The sequence below is a fragment of the Mustela erminea genome, chromosome X (genome assembly GCF_009829155.1).
Source record: "Mustela erminea isolate mMusErm1 chromosome X, mMusErm1.Pri, whole genome shotgun sequence".
Taxonomy (NCBI): domain Eukaryota; kingdom Metazoa; phylum Chordata; class Mammalia; order Carnivora; family Mustelidae; genus Mustela; species Mustela erminea.
The window spans coordinates 36,166,497-36,187,925 of record NC_045635.1 but is presented as its reverse complement, the minus strand read 5'-3'; the positions used below and the strand labels follow the sequence as shown (position 1 = coordinate 36,187,925).

The 21,429-nt window shown below is 38.7% G+C and overlaps 2 protein-coding genes across 2 annotated transcripts in view; both read right to left on the bottom strand.

Moving 5' to 3' along the window:
* USP9X (ubiquitin specific peptidase 9 X-linked) overlaps positions 1–9,803 on the bottom strand; it is a 97,550-nt gene extending 87,747 nt beyond the window's left edge. Inside the window, exons 1-3 of the mRNA XM_032329516.1 lie at positions 9,683–9,803; positions 4,006–4,151; positions 1,860–1,939 (exon numbers count right to left, since the gene is read on the bottom strand). Of these exons, the coding sequence (XP_032185407.1) occupies positions 1,860–1,939; positions 4,006–4,151; positions 9,683–9,778 (322 nt within the window). The 5' untranslated portion in view covers positions 9,779–9,803. The remainder of the gene's footprint in view (positions 1–1,859; positions 1,940–4,005; positions 4,152–9,682) is intronic.
* Positions 9,804–9,829: 26 nt separating this feature from the next.
* The window catches only part of MED14OS (MED14 opposite strand), a 354,140-nt gene continuing 342,540 nt past the window's right edge, over positions 9,830–21,429 (bottom strand). The window contains exon 6 of the mRNA XM_032329519.1: positions 9,830–9,936. The gene's annotated coding sequence lies outside the window, so the exon portion shown is untranslated. The remainder of the gene's footprint in view (positions 9,937–21,429) is intronic.

Here is a 21,429-nt window from a genome sequence, read left to right as displayed (position 1 = left end):
AGAAAGCATTTTTCTGATTGTCTCAAAATGCCCAATTACATGGTAAAAATAAACTTTTCACTAATAGCTAAGAAGTTCAGACTAGCTTTGGAAAAAACTTATACCATTATCTATTGTTAAGAGATCAAAAAGATAAACAGACAAGTATTATCAAAGTTCCTATGTGTCAAAAAGGTAACTGATTCAGAAACAAAATCTTAAATGAATTTTAAAACTACTTAATTGTATAAAGTACATCAAACCAAATAAGGTGAATTGAAAACATTTCAAATTAGGACTCTATACCTTAAATGTAAAATGGTTACCAGTACCACTGAAAGGGAATCTAAATGCTTCATTGCATTTTACTCTCTGAAAATAAAAACTTAGAAAATGATGTTTCACAACTATTTTTAAAATCTTGTTTTGGCTAGACACCAATACCCTTAGACTACTCTACCTAAGTGTTTCACTGAGTAAGATAAATTGTTTTGTCTCAGTGTCTTTCACTGCCCCAGCATCTATGCTTCTTTATAGCTTTGCTTCATTTCATCTGACTTCAGAAAGGCAACTGAGCCCCATGCCCTCCCTGGCCAAACACAGAGAAAACTTTTTTTGTAAGTATTATTTTTTGGTGTTAGATAAAGAGTATGAGCGAGCACGGGGTTGTACAAGGAGGGCAGAGGGAGAAAGAGAGAGAATCTTAAGCAGATTCCACACTCAGTGCGGAGCCCAACTCATCAGGGCTTGAGCTCACCACCCTGAGATCATGATCTGAGCCAAAATCAAAAGTCAGACGCTAAACCAACTAAGCCACCCAGGTGCCCCTTGAAAATCATTAACGTTTGAGGACAAAGTGAAAAGTTATTCAATTTGTATATAAAGTGTTCTGTGATTCTGAACTGTGCAGAAGAGAGGACTTTTAAACTCAGTATTATATTTAAAAACCTGAACCTTGACCAAAATAAACCACCGTCCCAGAAAAGAAAGATGGGGATGGGCGGCTACATGTCCAGAGAATGTCAGTGAATATTAAATACCATTACGTGTTCTTACATATCATTATACAGTCAGGACCTAGAACATGCCTAGTATAAAAGTCTTCAAAAATTTGCTCAATTAATAAATGCACAAACAAACAAAAGAAATTTGGTGGTAAGCATTTGCAATCTGGAAATGTATTTTTACAAGATTAAAAAAGGTGTGGAGGCTTTCTTTAAATGAAGGAAGGTAATTATTCTAAGACAAAGGAAATATCACCCTTGCCACGGAGTGAGACAGACGTAAGCAGATTAATTTTTATAATCAACTTCAACTGTGATAATCCTAATGATAGTTAGAATACATCCATGGCTACCCAATTACAATAACTGAAATGTTATTGCCATTTAACTTAATCTCCAATGCCTCAAAAACGAAGAGAATATTATAATAGTTGTCCTTTGCTAAGAGAATTCAACTATACCTAGAGCAGACCAAAGTAATTAGAAAGTATGATCAATTCCAACATCAAGCTTTCACTTCTAGACAAGGTAAAACACTAGACCTCATCTTTCAAGTCTTTTTATCTTTTGGGGAAAAAATCTTTTCTTAATTAAAAAAATTAATCAACATGTAAACTAGACAGTTTAGTTTAAAAATGAATATACACAAATTTTATGTGGAACTTCAGCAAGTTCACGAACATGCCCTGAAGGTTGTCCAAAGGCTCTGAACCCTTGCTCCAGGGATATGAGATAAGCCACAGCAAAACTTAGTGAGGTGTTCTAGTCCAGGAATATCCAGTAAGTGCTTATGACAGAGAACAAAGTCTTCAGGGATGAAGTGAAACTCTATTAGTAGCATGTATTATGAAAAGCGTTAAGAACACCTAAACTTACCTTTTTTACTAAGATCAATAGCAGCTTCTAAAAGCACTTCTAATTCCCCTTTCGGCAAAACTGGAACCACCCATCGAGGCCTAAGAGTTTTAATAATATAAAAAGCAGTTTATTGGTTGTACTCTAAAGCACTATAAATGACTAATTATAATTACCTCAGCATGAAAATATTAAATATTAGTATTAAAAAACATTAAAATATTAAAACAACAAGGTTGGCAGAATATCTGCTTTGTGAAACTAAGCTCCATCTGTCATCTCTACAATTTTCTTTTAAAGGACTGTCAAAAGATAGCAGGGGGGATTATTTTAATATCACAGAACATGAAACTACAATAATCAAGTGTCAATTAAATAGATACCTATTGTTCAAGTTCATAGAAAAGTGCTCTTTCAGGATTTGTTACAATGAACCTCTCAGCGGTCTTCCATTTCCTCACAAAGGAGAAAAATTTAGGTGGAAAATAACAGAATTCTGCCTCAATTCATAATTTGTCTATTTTTCCTGGAAGTCAAGTGAGATGCGGCTCTCCAGGTCTCTCTGCCTCCACAGGTACCCTTCTCCCTCCAACAAGGATGCAACATGCACCCAAGTGGTACTTTCTCTGGCCCCAAGGGCAGCCCAACCATCTCTGTGGCCGTCCTTCCCTATATCCCTTCCTCCTCACTGTTCCCAAAACTCTGGTTTTGAGGAAAAAGTGTCCCATGACTATGTAATCTATTAAAAACAAATGCATACCACCTTTGTGATTGCTTTTATTCACATTAAAATATAGTATGTATTTTTCTTCCCCTGAGAATTTGCTAATAATGCAACTTTGTCCTCAAGTCTGCTAAGAAGTACCCTTTACTAACAACCTCCAGTCACCAGACAGAAAGAAAAAGCAACAGTAAAACCTTTTGCTATGTCTCTGTATAGAAAAAGAATAGTCAGGGACATTAACTTTACAGGATTTCTGATTTTTTTGCTACAATTCATTGTATACCATTATTACAGGTATCTACTAGAATCACAGTTAATATGTTCCTTCAAATATACTATTAAAAACAGTGAGTTAAAAACAGGAAAATTTTCAAAAAAAAAAAGGAAATTTTTCAAGATAAAGTGAGGAAAGCTAGTTACAAAATGATGTAGTAAAAATCTATCTGTAGAAAAAAATCAATACAAATGATAGTAAACATAATGTGAAGAGCATACATCTTATTGTAGGTAATTTTTTGTTGGGATGTGTGTACAGAAGAAGGATATTGCAGAAATTTATCAACATAGTATTTCCATGTTTAATAGTACATAATTTTATTACTTATGTAATCCGAATTCTTTGGGAAAAAAAATATAAGGAGTTTCCCTTCTATTATATACATTAACAGCATTAACTTATTTTTAGAAAGTGAAAAAGAACAAGAAAATTTAGTAAGGCAAATGCTTATATGTGTGTGTATTTTCCTTTTTAGGGTGGGGGAAGGGATTTGTCACACCTCCCTAGCATGCACTCATTGAGCCCACAGCCTGGTGGAGACCACAGCCATGTGGGGATTCCCCTACACATTCTTTCCTTATCTTCTTTAAATCTTAATTTCCCCTGTACACAAGCTTAAACTTTCACTCTCTCTGAGTCTTCCACTACAAGTATAAAAAATTATACTCTGAACTTGCCCCTGAGGAGAAGATCAAGAAAAACAAAGGGCTGAGATGGTTAAATGCCTTAGGCTAGTCAAGGGTTCACAAGAGGCAGGCTCTGAAGAACTCAATGTTCTAATGACCTGGCTTACCTCAGGACCATGCAAAAATTAAGAAATCATCCAACTACGGTAGCAACCAACATACCAAAAAAGGGAAAAAAAATCTTCATAAACTCTGAAAGAGGGAAATCACATATATGGTTCTACTTCAGAAACACACCAGCCAGCTTGGGTCATCATCATTAATCTAAAAACTTTTATTGACATTGTTACTCCCTGATTATGAATCATGAGTTACAAAGCACTTGGTAAGCGCTAAGATGTTAAGGCTTTAAGGAGGCAATGTGGCTACTGTGGTATTTCTGCCCACTCTCTTTTCTTACTACTAATTAATATGCTGCAGAACTGTTGGATTTCTTGTGTATTACACGCTTTAAAAGAAAACAAAACAAATCAAACTCACCTATTGATCATATCATCCAACTTTGCCAGGTCAGTATGCGGAAATGCAGGTTCCTCATCTTCAAGCTGTGGTGGGGCATCACCTTGACCTTGCTCATCTGGGGGAGTTGCCGGGGAATTTTCATTGGAAGAATCAGGCGATGAAGTCTTAATTAAAAATTAGATATTCCAGATTTAGGTTTTTATAACATATGTACAGTATCTAATAATTCAAACACCAACAGAGATTAGGGTAAAAGAATAAAATGTTAAAGATAAAATCATTGTAAACTTAAAATGTTTCAGGTATTCTTTGTGCTATGTTTTAAAATAATTTTATTTAATCTTTAACATCCTAAGAAGTACTGAACAGCCATTTAAACAAATTCAGTCAGTCAGTAATTAGCCCAAGGTCACACAGTTCCAACTCTACGGTCAGGATTTGAATTCAGGTTTCCCATTATATAAGCCTTGCCACAATAGGAATTATTGTACAAATATGAAACAATGCATTTCACATTTCACAGATGGAAGGTTCTGAATTGTAACTTTCATTTTTTAATTTGAAGGGGAAAATTCTATTCAGCATTTTCCCTTGTCTCAAACTACTACCCAAACAATTATTAAAACTTCATGGTTCGGAGCACCTGGGTGGTTCAGTGGGTTAAAGCCTTCGGCTTAGGTCATGATCCCAGCGTTCTGGGATCAAGCACCGCATCAGGCTCTCTCCTCCACGGGGAGCCTGCTTCGTTCTCTCTCTCTATCAAATAAATAAATAAAATCTTTAAAAAACACACACAAAAAAACTTCATGGCTGTGGTTTCTAAGTAAGCCATGTCTTTTTTTTTTTTTTTTTTTTAAAGTATTTGACAGAGAAAGACGGAGAGATGAGGGCACAAGCATGGGGAGTGGCAGGAAGAGGGAGAAGCAGGCTCCCCAGTGTGCAGGGGGCCCAATGCAGGGCTCAATCCTAGAACTCTGGGATCATGACCTAGCCAAAGGCAGATATTTAACTGAGCCACACAGGTAGCCCTAAGCCACGTTATTTTCAACTAATCGGTCTAATTTTACTCACTTTCACTTCATTCTTCATTTTTAGAATATCCTTCTCTTTCCCCCTTTAGATGCACATAATATTTCTGTAACTAAGTAAATGAACTTTATGACTCTCACATTCTTCTTTCGAGAGCAGATGGTACTGTTTCTTTTAAATTGAAACTGACCTAAATTTTAACCTGATTTTTTACTCATGTGTTCTTGAATTTTCTACCCATTGTAGGTTGATGGCCCTTACAGAAGACGAGGGATCCTCTCCTATCTTCTGCATCAGTAAATGCTTGTACTCAAGACAGCTGGGTATATCACCATTAATATGTTCTACTCACAAAAAACTTTTTTTGAAGACTTTATTTATTTATTTGACAGAGAGAGATCACAAGAAGGCAGAGAGGCAGGCAGAGAGAGACGGAGAAGCAGGCTCCCTGTGGAGCAAGAGCCCGACGCGGGGCTCTCACAAAATTTATACATGAACTCACAGACCTAATCTGCAACCAAATGGTGAACTTTTACTTAAGATGGTGAACATCATCCAGAACAGAGCTAGTCTCAAGAAAAATAACGAAATCTATAGCAATTCAAGTGTTAGAAGCCCAACAGAAATATTAGCACTTAAAATATGTAAGTCAGGGGGTGCCTGGGTGGCTCAGTGGGTTAAGCCTCTGCCTTCAGTGCAGGTCATGATCTTTGGGTCCTGGGATCGAGTCCCGTGTGGGGCTCTCTGCTCAGTGGGGAGTCTACTTCCTCCTCTATCTGCCTGCCTTTCTATCTACTTGTGATCTATCAAATAAATAAATAAAATCTTTTAAAAAAATGTAAGTTTTAAAAAACCCCTTCCCCTGATATATATTTAGAAATAAAGATACAATAATGAAAACATCTGTAATACCCACAACAACAGACAAGCATTGCTGACAGTTCCAATTATTTCCCTGCAACCTTTGTTCTAGGGAGCCAAAAATCCCATCGAAATTTTAAAACTGGGATTATAAGTCTATGCCCTTTTCCATTCAACATTTGAGTGTTTTCCCACATCATTAAGAATCTTTTTTTAAAAAATTGACTAATGGTTACATAGTATTAATTAAGTTAATTAAGAGATATTTAGTATTTTGCCACTTTTGTCGTCAACATAAACAGAGCTGTGGGGCACCTGTGGCTTAAGCCTCTGCCTTTGGCTCAGGTCATGATCTCGGGGGTCCTAGGACTGAGCCCTACATCAGGCTCCCTGCTCAGCAGGAAGTCTGCTGTTCCCTCTTCCTCTACTACTTGTGCTCTGACAATAAAATCTTAAAAAAACAAAACGTAACAAAACAAAACAAACCCAGAGCTGTAAAGAGGGTTTTTTTTTTCAAGGTTTTCTTTATTTATTTGAGAGAGTGTGTAAGAGAGAGATGAGAGGGGAGAAGGTGGGAGGGAGAAACAGACTCTCCATGGAGCTTGGAGCCTGATGTGGGACTCGATCCTGGGACTCTGGGATCATAACCTGAGCCGAAAGCAGTCGCCCAACCACCTGGGCTACCCAGGCACCCCAAAAAAGGTATTCTAAAATATATAAATCTTTGTGTTGAACTTTGGTTATTCTGTAGGATAGGTTCCTAGAAATACAATTACAACAATAATATAAACTCTTTTAGGGGTACTGACATATATATTGCCAAAATACATTCCAGAAAGTTTGCACCCTCCTAACAACCGCACCCAAGAGTTTTTAAGCCCACAGTACCTTTGCCAAGGCTGTTTCATTCAAGACCAAGTTCTACTACATACCAGAGGCAAAATTTTCCTCCTGTGGAAATTATATATCCTTTCTCCTTTAAAAATTATAGAAGTGAAATTTTATATTGATCTTAGAAATTCCCTTTATGCCAATATGTAAAAAGTATATTCCAAAATGGATCCATAAATTTGATAATGATTAATGTTGTGGTTATTACTCCTTGGTTCAAAGGGTCAAATCTTGTGAAGTAACTAAAATCCTAATTTTAAAAAGTAGAGAGTAAGAAGGCAAAAGTGAAGGATTCTACAGTAGCTAAGAATGTAGTTTGTTTTATTTTAATCATCAGTGTTCTCAAAAACAAAAACAAAAACAAAAACAAAAACAAACCCCCAAAACCAAAAAAACACAACACTCAACCACTATTAGACGGATGAGAATGTAATACAGATGCATTAACAGGTGGATATCACAAACCCAAGAGCTCTAAAAATTATCAAGTGTACCTTAAAATAAAAGTGATATTAGAGGGGTGCCTGAGTGGCTCAGTGGTTTAAGCCTCTGCCTTCGGCTTGGGTTATGATTTCAGGATCCTGGGATCGAGCCCCACGTCGGGCTCTCTGCTCAGCAGGGAGCCTGCTTCTCCCCATCTCCCCGCCTGCCTCTCTGCCTACTTGTGATCTCTATCAAATAAATAAATAAAATCTTTAAAAAAAAAAAAAAGTGACTTTAGAGCAAATGTTTAGTATTTATTTAAAGCCATGCAAGCAGCAGAACACCGAAAAAGAACTCAGAACTCCATGCACAATACAGGTATAAAACAGAAAGTACAATGGAGTATTATTCAGCCATAAAAACAAAGAAATCTTGCTATTTTCAACAACAGGGATGTTTCAAGAGGGTGTAATGCTAAGTGAAAGAAGTTAGAGAAAGACAAATACCATGATTTCACTATGTGGAATTTGAGAAACAAACAAAGACAAATGGAGACAAACAAAAATCACTTTCATTTTTTTATTTGCTACAGAGAGAGAATACAAGCAGGGGCAGCGCAAGGCAGACAGAGAAGCAGGCTCTCCCCTGAGCAAGAAGCCCAATGTGGAACTTGATCCCAGGAACCTGGAAATCATGATCTTAGCCAAAGGCAGATGCTTAACCAACTGAGCCACCCAGGCATCCCCCAAAAACACTTTTTAAAAAAATTTTAATTTCAGTATAGTTAACATCCAGCAGACTCTCCAATATAGAGAACTGGTAGCTGCCAGAGAGAAGGTAGGTAGGGGATAGGTGAAAGAGATGAGCACCAAGTAAGGTACAGAACTGTTAAATTATACTGTACACGTGAAACCAACACAATATATTCCCAAGTATGGGGAAAATCTAGGTCAGCAGACTGGTCAGCAGACTCTCCAATATAGAGAACTGGTAGCTGCCAGAGAGAAGGTAGGTAGGGGATAGGTGAAAGAGATGAGCACCAAGTAAGGTACAGAACTGTTAAATTATACTGTACACGTGAAACCAACATAATACTGTATGTTAATTATACTTGAATCTTAAAAGTAAGTAAAATTTAAGACTGATGAATCACTGGCCTCCACCTGACACCAATATTACATGTTAATTGAATTCAAATTAAAAATATTTAAAAAATAAAAATAAATAGAGAATGAAATATACTCAAAGTCTTCTAGCTCCTGGTTTAAAAATAGATTCTTTGGCATCCAACACAAATCTCTATGTTTAACGAAACCTGAACACTAGGTAACAAATTTATGACCCTAAGACTTAATGATTCTGTGTGCTACTTGTGACTACTACTTCAGTATTTTATGGCTTAAACGTGGGAACTGGAGAGGAAAACGAATAAAGGTGACACATTTATTTGGAAAAACAAAATTAAAACCTGACTTGCTCACTTCTTCAAAATGGCAGAAGGAGAAGAGAGGGCAAAATGAGAGAGAGCACACATGCACATCTCTTTTCTACCATTCCTATAATAGATTGTCTAATCTATAGTAACTGGACAAGAAGAACTTATCCCCAAGTGACAAACTTAAGTACCCTATAGTAACAGTATTTTTGCCTAAAACTTATCCATACAGAGTTCCACATAAACATGCGCCAACTGTAAGCAGCATGTCTGTGATTCATGTGCCTGCCCCTCAGCTATAAATTCACCTGTAAATGTTGTTTGAGCTGCACATCACAAATTTAAGTGTGTCTGTCTTATTCGGGTATTACCCAATGCAAGTGTATATATTAGAAAAAGTAGCTGAGGGGCACGTGGGTGGCGGCTTAAGTCAATTTAACGTCTGCCTTTGGCTCGGGACATGATCTCAGGGTTTTAGGAACGAGACCATCTCCCTCTGCTTGTGTGCTCTCTTGCTCTAATGAATAAATAAAATCTTTTTTTAAAAAGTAGGTGAAAGGGGCACCTGGGTGGCTCAGTGGGTTAAGCCTCTGCCTTTGGCTCAGGTCACAATCTCAGGGTCCTGGGATCGAGGCCCACAACGGGCTCTCTGCTCAGCAGGGAGTCTGCTTCCCCCCCTCCCCTTCTGCCTTCCCCCCCCTCCCCTTCTGCCTTCCCCCCCCTCCCCTTCTGCCTGCCTCTCTGCCTACTTGTGATCTCTCTGTCAAATAAATAAATAAAATCTTTAAACAAGTAAAGATTTTACTTATATGTCAGAGAGAGAGAGCACAAGTAGGCAGAAGTGGCAGGCCGAAAGGGAGGGAGAAGCAGTCTCCCCTCTGAGCAGGGAATTCAATGATGCAGGGTGTGATCCCATGGACTCTGTGATCATAACCTGAGCCCCAAGTAGATACCAAACCGACAGAGCCACCCAGGCACACCCCAGAACATGCTCCATTATGTGATATCATAGGAGACATACCAATGTAGCTTTAACTAGTATCTTAAACATCCTACCTGATTCTGTTGGAGGGGGGGCTGAGACTGTCCATCAGGAGCCTGGCCCTGGCTGTCATTCCCTCCTACCGGAGAGCCACGAGTCGTGGCTGTCATACTCGACACAGGGCAGATCTTTGCAATTTTGTCTGCTTATGTAGTTGTCTTGAGAAAAGAAATTATAGTCCACTTATAGAAGATGAAGTACCAGCATTTGTCAGTCTTAAAAAGCTCCAATTCAAGAATAAACCATCTTGCAGAGACCATTGCATAACCTATAAGAAAAAAAAAGTACATTTGTTTTAGATTTAAATTAAGAAACTGTTCAGTCCTAGTAGTACCAGTGAATCTAGTCAAGAGAAGGTGGCTATATAACGAGAGCATAAAGTGAAAAGCTAAAGCCTCATTAATACCATACTCAACTTAAACTGGTAACTATAGATCAGCTTGTACCAAACCACAGCCTTATGTTTCAGCTTTCTTTTGGAATTCCAAAGACATTATCAAGGTATTTATAGTAGTAATTTTGATTCAATCATGGAATGGCAAAATCTGTCTCGGATTTGCTAATACCTTCAATACACTGTAAAAATACTATATTCAAGACATAAGCCAGGTAACAAAATATTATTTTTTAAAATATTTCAGGAAAGACTGTACAACTAACGTGTATCATTATTGTACAAGGGCATTATAAATGGCTTTTTAACAAGCTTGTAACAGGTTTAAACGAAACTTTACAACTTTGGGGGAATTTTTCGTTGGAAAAAGGTCAAACTATATACTACTATTCTTAAAAGAACCTATTCTGTCAAGTGATCCTGACTCTTCACTTTTGCCAAGGTTTTGTTCACAGGCATTCCCAGAGGCGTGACAGGGCTACAAGACCACAACTGTTTAACAATGGAATTCTTTGTTACCTGACCAGCAAAGGTGTACAGGGGAATGCCAGCAAGCCCTCAATTCTATATATTCATTTTACCAGTGGCTCTGATCCTTAGCTGCATACTAAAATCATCTGAGATGCTTGGAAAAACAGTGATGTGCACACCCCTCTCCAGACTGAACAAATTACTGCATCTGCACGTGAAGCCTAGGTATCAGTACTTTCCATAAATTCTCCCCTGGTGATTGAGAATTATGCCATGAGATTGAGAGCCATAGCTGATGAGTTATAGTATTTCATTATAAGGCGAGCATACTTTCCATTTAGTCCAGAACAGTCTATGTTTACCTCCAATTTAAACACAGTCACTTGGGGCACCCGGGTGGCTCAGTCAGTTAAATGTCTGACTCTTGACTTTGGCTCAGGTCATGATCTCGGGGTCGAGGGGCTCGATGCCACAACTCTAAGATCAGAACCTGAGCTGAAGTCAGACATGTCACTGACTGAGCCAGCCAGGCACCCCTAAAATCAATACATCTTTAAAAATAAATTTTTAAAAACAAACAAATAAATAAAATCGCTTAACCCGGAGATATGTCCCTAACAAGATTTTGTTTCACTTATTAGATTTGTGTAACAACAAAGTTTAAGACTGGTAATATCAAGTACTGGTGAGGCTAAAAACACACACAGAAAAATGTCTAATATCTAATACATAAGTGAAAATACAAAAGAGAACATGATTGAACAGCTCTCTTTCACTTTTGTTTTCCAGTTTAATACACCCTACATTACCAAAAAAATCCACATGAAGTAAACAATTTTAAAAACCCGGAGAAACTAGCTAATAATTTTCTTTAGTCATTCTGGGTCTGCTGGCAAATTATTTGAGTACCTTTCTTTCCCTGCCACTTAAATTTATCAGCTCATCAATTCAACTTGATTCTTCTCCACTTCAAATTTGTTCCATTTCTTCCCTTTGTTTCCCAACCTGGGTTCATGATCCATTTGTATGCTCCTGTCAAGGAGGATCCCCTCACTCTTTTCCTGGATGCCTTGTTATTTGTCTATAAATATGCTTTAGTCTCCCTTACTAAAAAACCACCAATCTGTATCCTTCCCTTTTCCCCCAAATCTGAAATATCTCTGCCTCCCCTTTTACCTTTTCCATTTTCCCTCATCATCTGGCTGGGTCTAAGCTACCAAAATTGCTTTAAGCCGGTGGGTCTTAACTGAGGAATACGGATGGATTTCAAGAGTAACTCCCCTGAAACTACAGACAAAGCTTTGTGAATATGTACATTTGGCAGGGAGAATGTTTGCTTCATAGATCACTGATGCTCTACTATGGCAAATCGAGTAACTGCTTCTTGCTCTTGTGTGCCCTCTTCTCAGCATGAGTTACAAGTGGCCACCACTACTTGAACCTCTGAGCTTCCTTGGTTTATACAATCCTGGATGACATAAGGTTTCCTTTCCTTTCTACTACTTTTCAAAGGGGATGGTGGCAGGTAGTAGTGATGTCAGTGAGGACTAGTTTTGAATACTGACATCCACTAAATCGTTCACTCTCCAAGTGTGGAATTGAAGCAAAACTTAGGAATCTTGAACTTAGCGCCAGTTATTCACAAAGAAGTCAACACACATGTATTCAGTAGTATAATCTCAGAGCCTCCCACCCTCCCTTAAACACAACCTCCACCTGGCTACCACCTACTGAGAGGAAGTGAGTCACAATCTTACGGGGCAGTAGAAGTAGAAGCACAATATATTCCCAAGTATGGGGAAAATCTAGGAAAGAAGACAAATCCTGAAGCACACCAAAAAATTAAAGCCAGGTTTTTTTTTTCTAAGTAAATTTTTACTGTTTACACAAAATGTGGTGCTTTTCTAAAATTAAAAACCAAGCATCTAAAAAGTAACTTGAGGGACACCTAGGTGGCTCAGTCAGTTAATCTGCTTTAAGCCCACATCAGTCTCCCTGGTCAGCAGGGAGCCTGCTTCTCTCTCTGCCTCTGCCTGCTTGTATGCTCGCTTGCGCTCTCTCTCTCACTCTCTCTCTCTCTGACAAATAAATAATCTAAAGAAAAAATAAAATAAAAAGTAACGTGACCAAAGCACAAGCAGAAAGTTAACAATTACCTGGTCCACTACACCAATACTATCTCTCTTAAAAAAGTCTTTCCAGGAAGCAATCCAAGGACGAAAGAATGAATAAACAAAATGTGGTACGCACATACAATGAGATATTCTCTAGTGTTAAAAAGGAAGGAAATTCTAGCACATGCTACAACATGGATAAACCTTGAGGACACTGCGCTAAGTAAAATAAGCCAGTCACAAAAAACAAATATTCTATGATTACACTTAATATGAGGTGCCTACACTAATACAGAAAGTAGAAAGGTGGTTACAGAGGTTACAGGGAGGGAAGAATAGGGGGTTAACAACAGGCACAGTTTCAGCTTGGGAAGATAAAAAAAAGTGCTGAAGATGAATGGTGATGGATGACGGTGATGGCTGCACAATATGAATGTACTTAATGGCCAATGAACTGTACACATAAAAATGGTTAAAATGATTGAATTTAAGGTTGTATATATTTTCTTATAATAAAATTGTATATATATAGCACTGACTTCTCTCTTGCTTTATAGTCCTTTAACATTGGGAGACCATTTCAGTTAAAATATCTTAAAATTATATCCTCATGTTGTTTTATACTCAACATCCTTCTATCTGTATGTATCCCCCAAAACCCTGCATCTATAGACAAATCAAAACTATCTGGCAAAAGTCTGGAAATAAATTATTCTAAACGAAAGTATTCTGCAGATTACTAAGACCTATCCCTTTAAACAAACTAACTTTAGGGGCACCTGGGTGGCTCAGTTGGTTGGGCCTCTGCCTTTGGTTCAGGGTCCTGGGATCAAGCCCTGCATCAGGCTCTCTGCTCAGTGGGGAGCCTGCTTCTGCTCTCTCTCTGCCAAATGAATAAACAAAATCTTTAAAAAAAAATAACTTTAAGGTAAATGGAAAAGCAACCTCTCTGCCAAACAATATACCTTTTACTCTGACCACAGAACTAAATCATCATCTGCTTCTTGCAGAATATCCCATTAACAAGGCCTCAAGCTGCCTGCCATCCCTGTCTCCGCTTACTGTGATTCTCATCTTTCTATCCCTTGGTTTCTAGCTTTCTTCTAACTCTGTCAAGTTCTCCACACGTCAAGCTTTCCAATACTGCTGAGCAGGTATGTCAGGTCTCAGCATAGTACAGTCTCTCTATTGTTATTTTTTTTTTAAGATCTTATTTATTTATTAGGCAGACAGAGATCACAAGTAGGCAGAGAAGCAGGCAGAGAGAGAGGAGGAAGCAGGCTCCCCACTGAGCAGAGAGCCCAATGAGGGGCTCCATCCCAGCACTCTGGGATCATGACCTGAGCCGAAGGCAGAGGCTTTAACCCACTGAGCCACCCAGGCACCCCTCTATGTTGTTATTTTTAACAGCCGTCTCTCTCCCACCACGTAAGAACTAATACCTTTTCCTTGGTATGCTAGGACTGAAAGATTAAGAGGAAGAAAAAGGTAAGAAAAAGGTATGGAACAATTAAAAATACTTTCTGGATTTTTAAAACTTAATTTCAAAATCCCACCTCTGCCATTTAACAAGCTGCCTTTCTTAAAGGTCAGTTAATGGCCGCTCTATTTTCACAGGTGTTTAAAACTGAGATAATGCCACCCACAAAAATCCCATGAGGATTATTTTAACAAAGGTGTTTTGCAAATACCAAACACACAGTAATTCTCAGAATGTTTTCTTTTCCCTTTCTATAATGTACTATGTAGGGTTCTTGAGTATCTGAGGTAATAATTGGAAAAATAACGTTTTCAAATAGAACTTGGAAAGCTTTGAATGGGAAAAAGTTTATCAAAGATATGCTACAACTAAGTTATCCAAGAATAACACTGCTACCTTTCTTAATAAATCCCATTCAAGTAGAGGAAACAGATGGGAATTACACTGTTTTACTTGATTTCAAGAAGCAGTCCCAAGACTCTACAGAGCTTGTTTTCCAGGAGACATTTGGGCATACTCAGCAAGGCTAGAACAAGCTTTCTACCTAGTCAAAGCTACAATATACTCAACTAAAAAATTATTCAAATCATTTAAAATTTAACAAATAACCATTTCCTAAAGGAATGCTCAAATTCAACAAATCCAGTGTGAAAATTTACTGTATGAAGTTTCAAGCTTTGCATAAAAAGCATCAAGTTTTATTTTTTGGCAGGGGGGGAAGGTACTGCAGGTCACTGTTCTCCCTTTCCCTCAGGTTTTACCAGTAATTATGTTGGATTTTCTGCAATACAACATGTAATCACAACGGCAACATTAGATGGTTTTTAGAGGACAGCATTTTTTGTACTCAAACTTAGCATCTCAGTATCTTCCAAGATGGGAAACGCATCACCTTTACCTGGTTAAAGGCTGGCATTGTGTTTCGTTTTGTTTTTTTAAAATAACCTAGTATTCCAGAAGTGGCGACCATTTATATTCACTTTAGTCTGCAGAACTGAATTTCTCCAAAAGTTTGTTTTTTAATTAAAGATTTTATTTTAGTTATTTATTGTTTTTAAAAGATTTTATTTATCCATTTGACAGAGAGAGATCACAAGCAGACAGAGGGGCAGGCAGAGAGGGAGATAGAGGGAAGCAGGCTCCCTGCTGAGCAGAGAGCCTGATGCGGGACTAGATCCCAGGACCCCGAGATCATGACCTGAGCCAAAGGCAGCGGCTTAACCCACTGAGCCACCCAGGCGCCCTTTAATTAAAGATTTTAGAGTATGAAAATAATTGTTTTAGGCCAAGAGTATTTTAGACTTTTCTGAATTTTAATTTTAAAAAAGATTTTATTTATTTGACAGAGAGATAGCACAGCAGGAGGAGTGGCAGGCAGAGGGAGAGGGAGAAGCATGCTTCCTGCTGAGCAGGACCCTGGGACCACAAGACCCTGGGATCATGACCTGAGCCGAAAGCAGATGCCCAACCAACTGAGCCACACAGGTGCCCCCTGAATTTTATTTCAGTAAGATCATTCCTTTTTTTTTTTTTTTTTTAAAGATTTATTTGAGAGAGCATGCACGAGGTGGGAAGGGGAAAGAGGGAGACAGGATCCCAAGTGTGGAGCCTGACAAAGAGCTCAACTTCACAACCTTGAGATCATAACCCAAGCAGAGAGCCCGGCACTTAACCCACTGAGCCATCCAGGCACCCTGACCTTTTTGAATTTTAAACTGGGATTTCTATCACTATGACAGATTCAATATGCTTAAAGGCAAAATTCTTATGCACTGTTATCTGGAAGAAAAAGTATCCTGTCCTAACCAAGAAGTTTTCCTACTGCAGAAGAAAAGACACATACAGCTACTGCAGGTTTTAGACACTTCCAAGGACACACACAAACTAAAAAACCCAAAAACTATTAAAAAAAAAACAAAAAACAAAAAACAAAAAGACACAAAATAACAGTATGTGTAGTTCATTACCTGCACCAACACCTGGACTTACAGGATTTTTTTTAATAACCCTTCTAAGAAAACACAGAAATGTGAGTAAAAATAGTTACTGGGAATAATCCAGATTCTAATTTTTAGGTAACCTTACTTGCAATCATTGCTATTTTATTTGCTTTAACTAATTATTTAACTATGTATGATTATTTCTTGTCACACAACCTCACAACCAATTATATTCAGACACTAGACCTAGAACCACTCAAGTGGGTAAAGGCAAAATAGGTTTCAGTAGTCGTAAGATCTGAGAAATATTTTCTTTTGTAGACTTGATTCCATTCCATTCAAAGTTTATTTTGTGACTCTACAATTCTACACCCAGTTACAACGTGCGTTTTTTCCCTCACAAGCAATTCTCAGACTCTAGCGGGGTGTCCTGACATTCTGAATTCTGACATTATCTACCTGGAGACACCACCAGATCCCACAGGTTAAGGGCTCAGCCAGTCCTACAAGATTGCCCTCTCCCCCTACCTCAGTCATCAGTCCAAGCAGTCACCTATGCTTCTCACTAACTGACTACAGACTGGAGGCTCCAATGACCCCTGTGCCTTGGGTTTGATTAATTTGCGAGAGTGGTTCACAGAATTCAGAAAATCATTTACTTACTACATTATGGTTTATTATTAAAGGATGTAACTCAGAAACGGCTAGATGGAGGAGATGCATGAGACAACATATGGGGAAAGGGCAAGAAGTTTCCATGTTCTTTCTGGGCTCACCATTGTCCCCAAATCTCCACGTGTTTACCAATCCAGAAGCCCTCAGAACCCCGTCTTTTTGGAGTTTTATGGAGGCTTTATTACATAAGCATGACTACTTAAATTATTGGCTACTGAAGTTTAAAGTCAATCTCTAGTCTCTCCCTACACTCCAAGGAAGGGGGAAGGGAAGGGGCTGAAAATTCCATCACTCTAATCACGTGTTCGGTTTCCCCTGGCAACCAGCCTCCATCTTTAGGGGCTTTCCAAAAGTCACCTCATTAACAAAATGTAAGATGTCTCTTTTGGCTCCTACCACTTAGTTAATTCCTAGGGTTTTTGAGCTCTGTGCCAGAAACTGGAATAAAGACTAAATATATATTTTAAGTCACAATACCACAGGATCCCTTACAGTTCAATCCTAATTTCCTTTTTTTTTTTTTAAGATTTTATTTATTTATTTGAGAGAGAGACAGTGAGAGAGAGCATGAGCGAGGAGAAGGTCAGAGGGAGAAGCAGACTCCCCGTGGAGCTGGGAGCCTCATGCGGGACTCAATCCCGGGATTCCAGGATCATGACCTGAGCCGAAGGCAGTTGTCCAACCAACTGAGCCACCCAGGCGTCCCTCAATCCTAATTTCTACATTCCTCTAAAAAACTTAGGCATCAGGCACAACAGTGGGTGTTTTATTTGTATAACCTCATGCCATCATCATGACACCTATTCCATAGGACTATTAATCCAATTTAACAGACATGAACAGAAACTAAAACATTAAGTAGCTTGAGCTTGTCCAACACGGCAGTTACTAACATGTGTTGGACTCTAAAGCCATTGGCTCTTCCATAAAATCATGAAGGTTCTCCAAAGTTTTCAAGATGTTTTCTCTGAAGGGGGAGAATTACGATGGGGGGAAAAAGGGTTGGGGGGACAAGGGTAAGGGATTATGTATGATCTTTCTCCTAAAATCATGGTTATTGTCAAGCCTCCAATTATGTTTTATCTTTTTGGCATTAGAAATGAACACTATGACTCTTATTAAAATGCAAACTATATCATATCATGGCCCTGCTTAAAAATCTTCAAAGACCAGGATGAAGACCAAATACTAACAAGGCCCGTGAATACCCAACTCCAGTCTCATCTTGCAACTACCCTCCCCACCCCACCCCGTTCTAACTCCAGTTCAATATATCTTCTTGTTCCTTCGAATGTACTCCTCCTCCATGTGGACTCAAGTCTCTGAAAGAGCATTCAGCTTAGTTTTCCCATACTGATTCATCAGCGCTCAACTCACCTGACTCAGAACTCATCAAATAACCCTGAGGCTCTGAGAGCCAGCTGCACTTTTCTTAAAGCATCTGTATGATGATCACTCTCCCTACAAAATCAAAAGTTCCCTAAGGGTAGAAGTTTTTTTTATGAACTCTGGTCATCCTTATATCCCAAGGATTCACTGGCACACAACAGGTAGGTACTCAAAACAAAAATGAGGCTGGGGGGGGGGGCAATAAAAATCATCAAAGTCAAACCCTCTCCTTTCTTGTCTCCAACAATTTCTGTTTTCTAATGTGTCCCAAATTATCTTTTCCACTCCCACCGCACATTAAGAGACTCCAATTTTAACAGCATACTGGCTGATCTCCACGATACCAATCTGTTTAGTATATCAATGATAAATTAATCCAACACTTTGTCTCTGAAATTTTTAGTGGCTTCCTCCTCTCCACATTTTACATAAGCACTATTCAAGGTCATTCTCAATCAGCCCTAATTATTTTTTCATCTCTAATTTCCCAACTTCAACACTACTACAGCTGGGCTGACATACCTCAGATTTTAAATAAAAATTCTCTTATTCATAGCGATGGTAATAGTTACCATTTGAGTGTTTACTTTGTGTCAGGCACTATTCTAAGCAACTTATATGTATAACTTATTTAATCCTCAGAACAAGCCTATTATTAGCCCCATTTCAGGAGTAAAGAAACTAGGGCAGAGTGAATAAAAAGGCAGTGAAAATGGGAGAGCCAGGATTCCACCCCAGGTAGCACAAGCTCCATGATTCTACGGTTTTAACCATGCCATGTATTCACGTTAGAAAATAAGGAAAAAAATCTACTGTTAATCTCACCATATCCCCCAACTCCAAGATAAACTCCATCAAAATGTTTCTGATCCAAAAACATTTTATAAAACTGGTTGTTTCGCTTTATTTAAAAATTTCCCATGTCATTCTTCTACAACATTGTTAATAGCTACATACCACAGAATTTACTTCTAAAATGCTATAACTATATTCCTAAGAAATACAGCATAATAAAAAACGACTGTTCAGTGTGACATGAGATTTCAGGTTTCAGGAGTTTAAAATGCAGTAAGTTATTTCAATAGCTGAGTCTATAGCTACAAACCTAAACACCCCTAGGCAATTTTAAAATGTAGTCCTTGCTCAAGAGCAAAGGACTTTTCTTTTTCTAGCTCCACCAGCACTGCCATTATCACTGACACAGGGCTCATTCTTCTCACAATTATGTTATATTAGACACAAAACCAATCAAGGCAGCTACTTTAAGCACAGGTTCCCCAGACCCCAAATGTGATGCTAGCTCTAGACAGCTTCACAGCCAATCACTAACTCAGGCTAATGCAAATAAAGATGTCTAATTAACCTTTGTTAAATCCAAAACATTAGTTTAGCTAAATGCTCATATTCTATTACCAACCACTATTAAACACACACAGACCTTAATTTTTGTCACTAAAATACCATATGCGAATGTAATACTATGGATCAACTATACTTCAATAAAAATACATTTTGAAAATTTTAAAAATGAAGTCACCATATACACTCGCTACAGCTTCCAATGGGTAACTTCCTATTAGGTCATTACAACAGAACTGCATCTTGCATTCTAAGTTTTTTTATTGCAACAAAAATGTATTCATTTAGAAATGCTCCATAATTGGTTAAACATGCTTATTCAAAACTTCTTCATACTAAGTTGTCTGTCAAGTCCTATGTACACAATTAGGGTACTGGAAGCTTGTACACACACATTAAAGCTTCAATAAACTCCAGCATCTTTTCCAAGGCATTCTCAAACATGAGTTTTTAAGTGGCTGTAGGCAACTTAAGTTAAAAGGCAATTTTAAATTAAACATGACTTCTGGAATGCTGGCATCAGAAGCTCTGTGGATAGTCTCCCCAGTGAAACAACAGTAACCAGTGAAAATTACTTAAAATTTTTTTTGAAGTACCCAGAAATTGTCCTAAGGGTATACAGTAAATCAAAAAACACTTATTGAAGAAAATCTACCAAAGAAAGAAAAAGGAAAAAGAAAACCTTCTGTATCTCAGTAAGAACAGTCAGCCTGTGGCATTTTGGGCCAGCTCAGCAGGACAGAAGTTCCATTCCGGGTGGGTGCAGCCAAGGACACAGGGCTCTCTCCTCCAACCTCCCAGTCAAGGTTATCTCCCCCACGAGAGGGAAAGCAGCTAGCATTTCTCATCATCCCCAACTTGACTTGCAGGGCTCTCTCACAGGCCCAAGCAGTTGAGATGCCTGGGGCTCCTTTCTTCTATCCAAGCCCTACTTGTGGAGCAGAAGTTTGACTCTGGGTTCTGCGGGCTCCTAATAGCCCTCATTCCATGTCACACATAGGATGGAGGTTCCACACTGGGAGACACAAGGTGAGAGCACCAAAGGCCGCTGCTCCTACCTAGCTAGCATCCTACTCATGAAGGGAGGGTGTCACTGACAGAACTAAGCCATTGCTTCACCCTCCCACACCCACTCTAGCCCCAATCTGAAGCAGTGTTGTAAAGGATTTGCCCAGGGGGAGAGGCAGGCCATAAGAAAGTTTCAAATTTCTCTCAAAGGGAATTGGCTTCATTTGGAAGAGAGTACAGGAAAGTTCAAATCTGAGCATGCACTAAAAACAATGTAAACCAAGGCAGTAACCAATCAAGAGACTGGCTGCGCACCTGGGTGGCTCAGGTGGTTAAGCATCTGCCTTCAGCTCAGGTCATGATTCCAGAGTCCTGGGATCGAGCACACATCAGGCTCTCTCTGCCCCTCTCCCTACTCATGCTTGCTCTCTCTCAAATAAATAAAAATAAAATCTTTTAAAAAATAAATAAATAAAAGAGGCTGGTTTATCTTTTGAGAGCAAGAAGATAAACTCGAAACCAGCTAGCAGTTTACCTAAGAAGAATCAGGTAAAGAGACAGCTAAGGGCCTCCCTTGAGGGAGGTCAAAACAGACCTCAAAGATTGAACTCCAGAATTATCCCCTACAAAGGAGAAAAACTGAATTGGATCAGTCTGTGTGGCAATTAAATCCCAGGGTATCACCTAAAACAAGCCATCAGCCAACAATTAGGGGAGACTAACATTTGCAAGTGATACCAACAGAGGGAGACAGCTTAACAGTTATGCTAAGCCTCTACCCTCTGAAGAGTAAAATCATAGGCTGCACATTGCAACGAAAATGATTCCAATATAGCCAGCTGTTAGACACACAAGCAAATAACAAGTCCCTAGGTATGGTAGTGGGGAATCAGTATCCAAAACTGCTATGGTAGATTAAAGATCCAGTGAT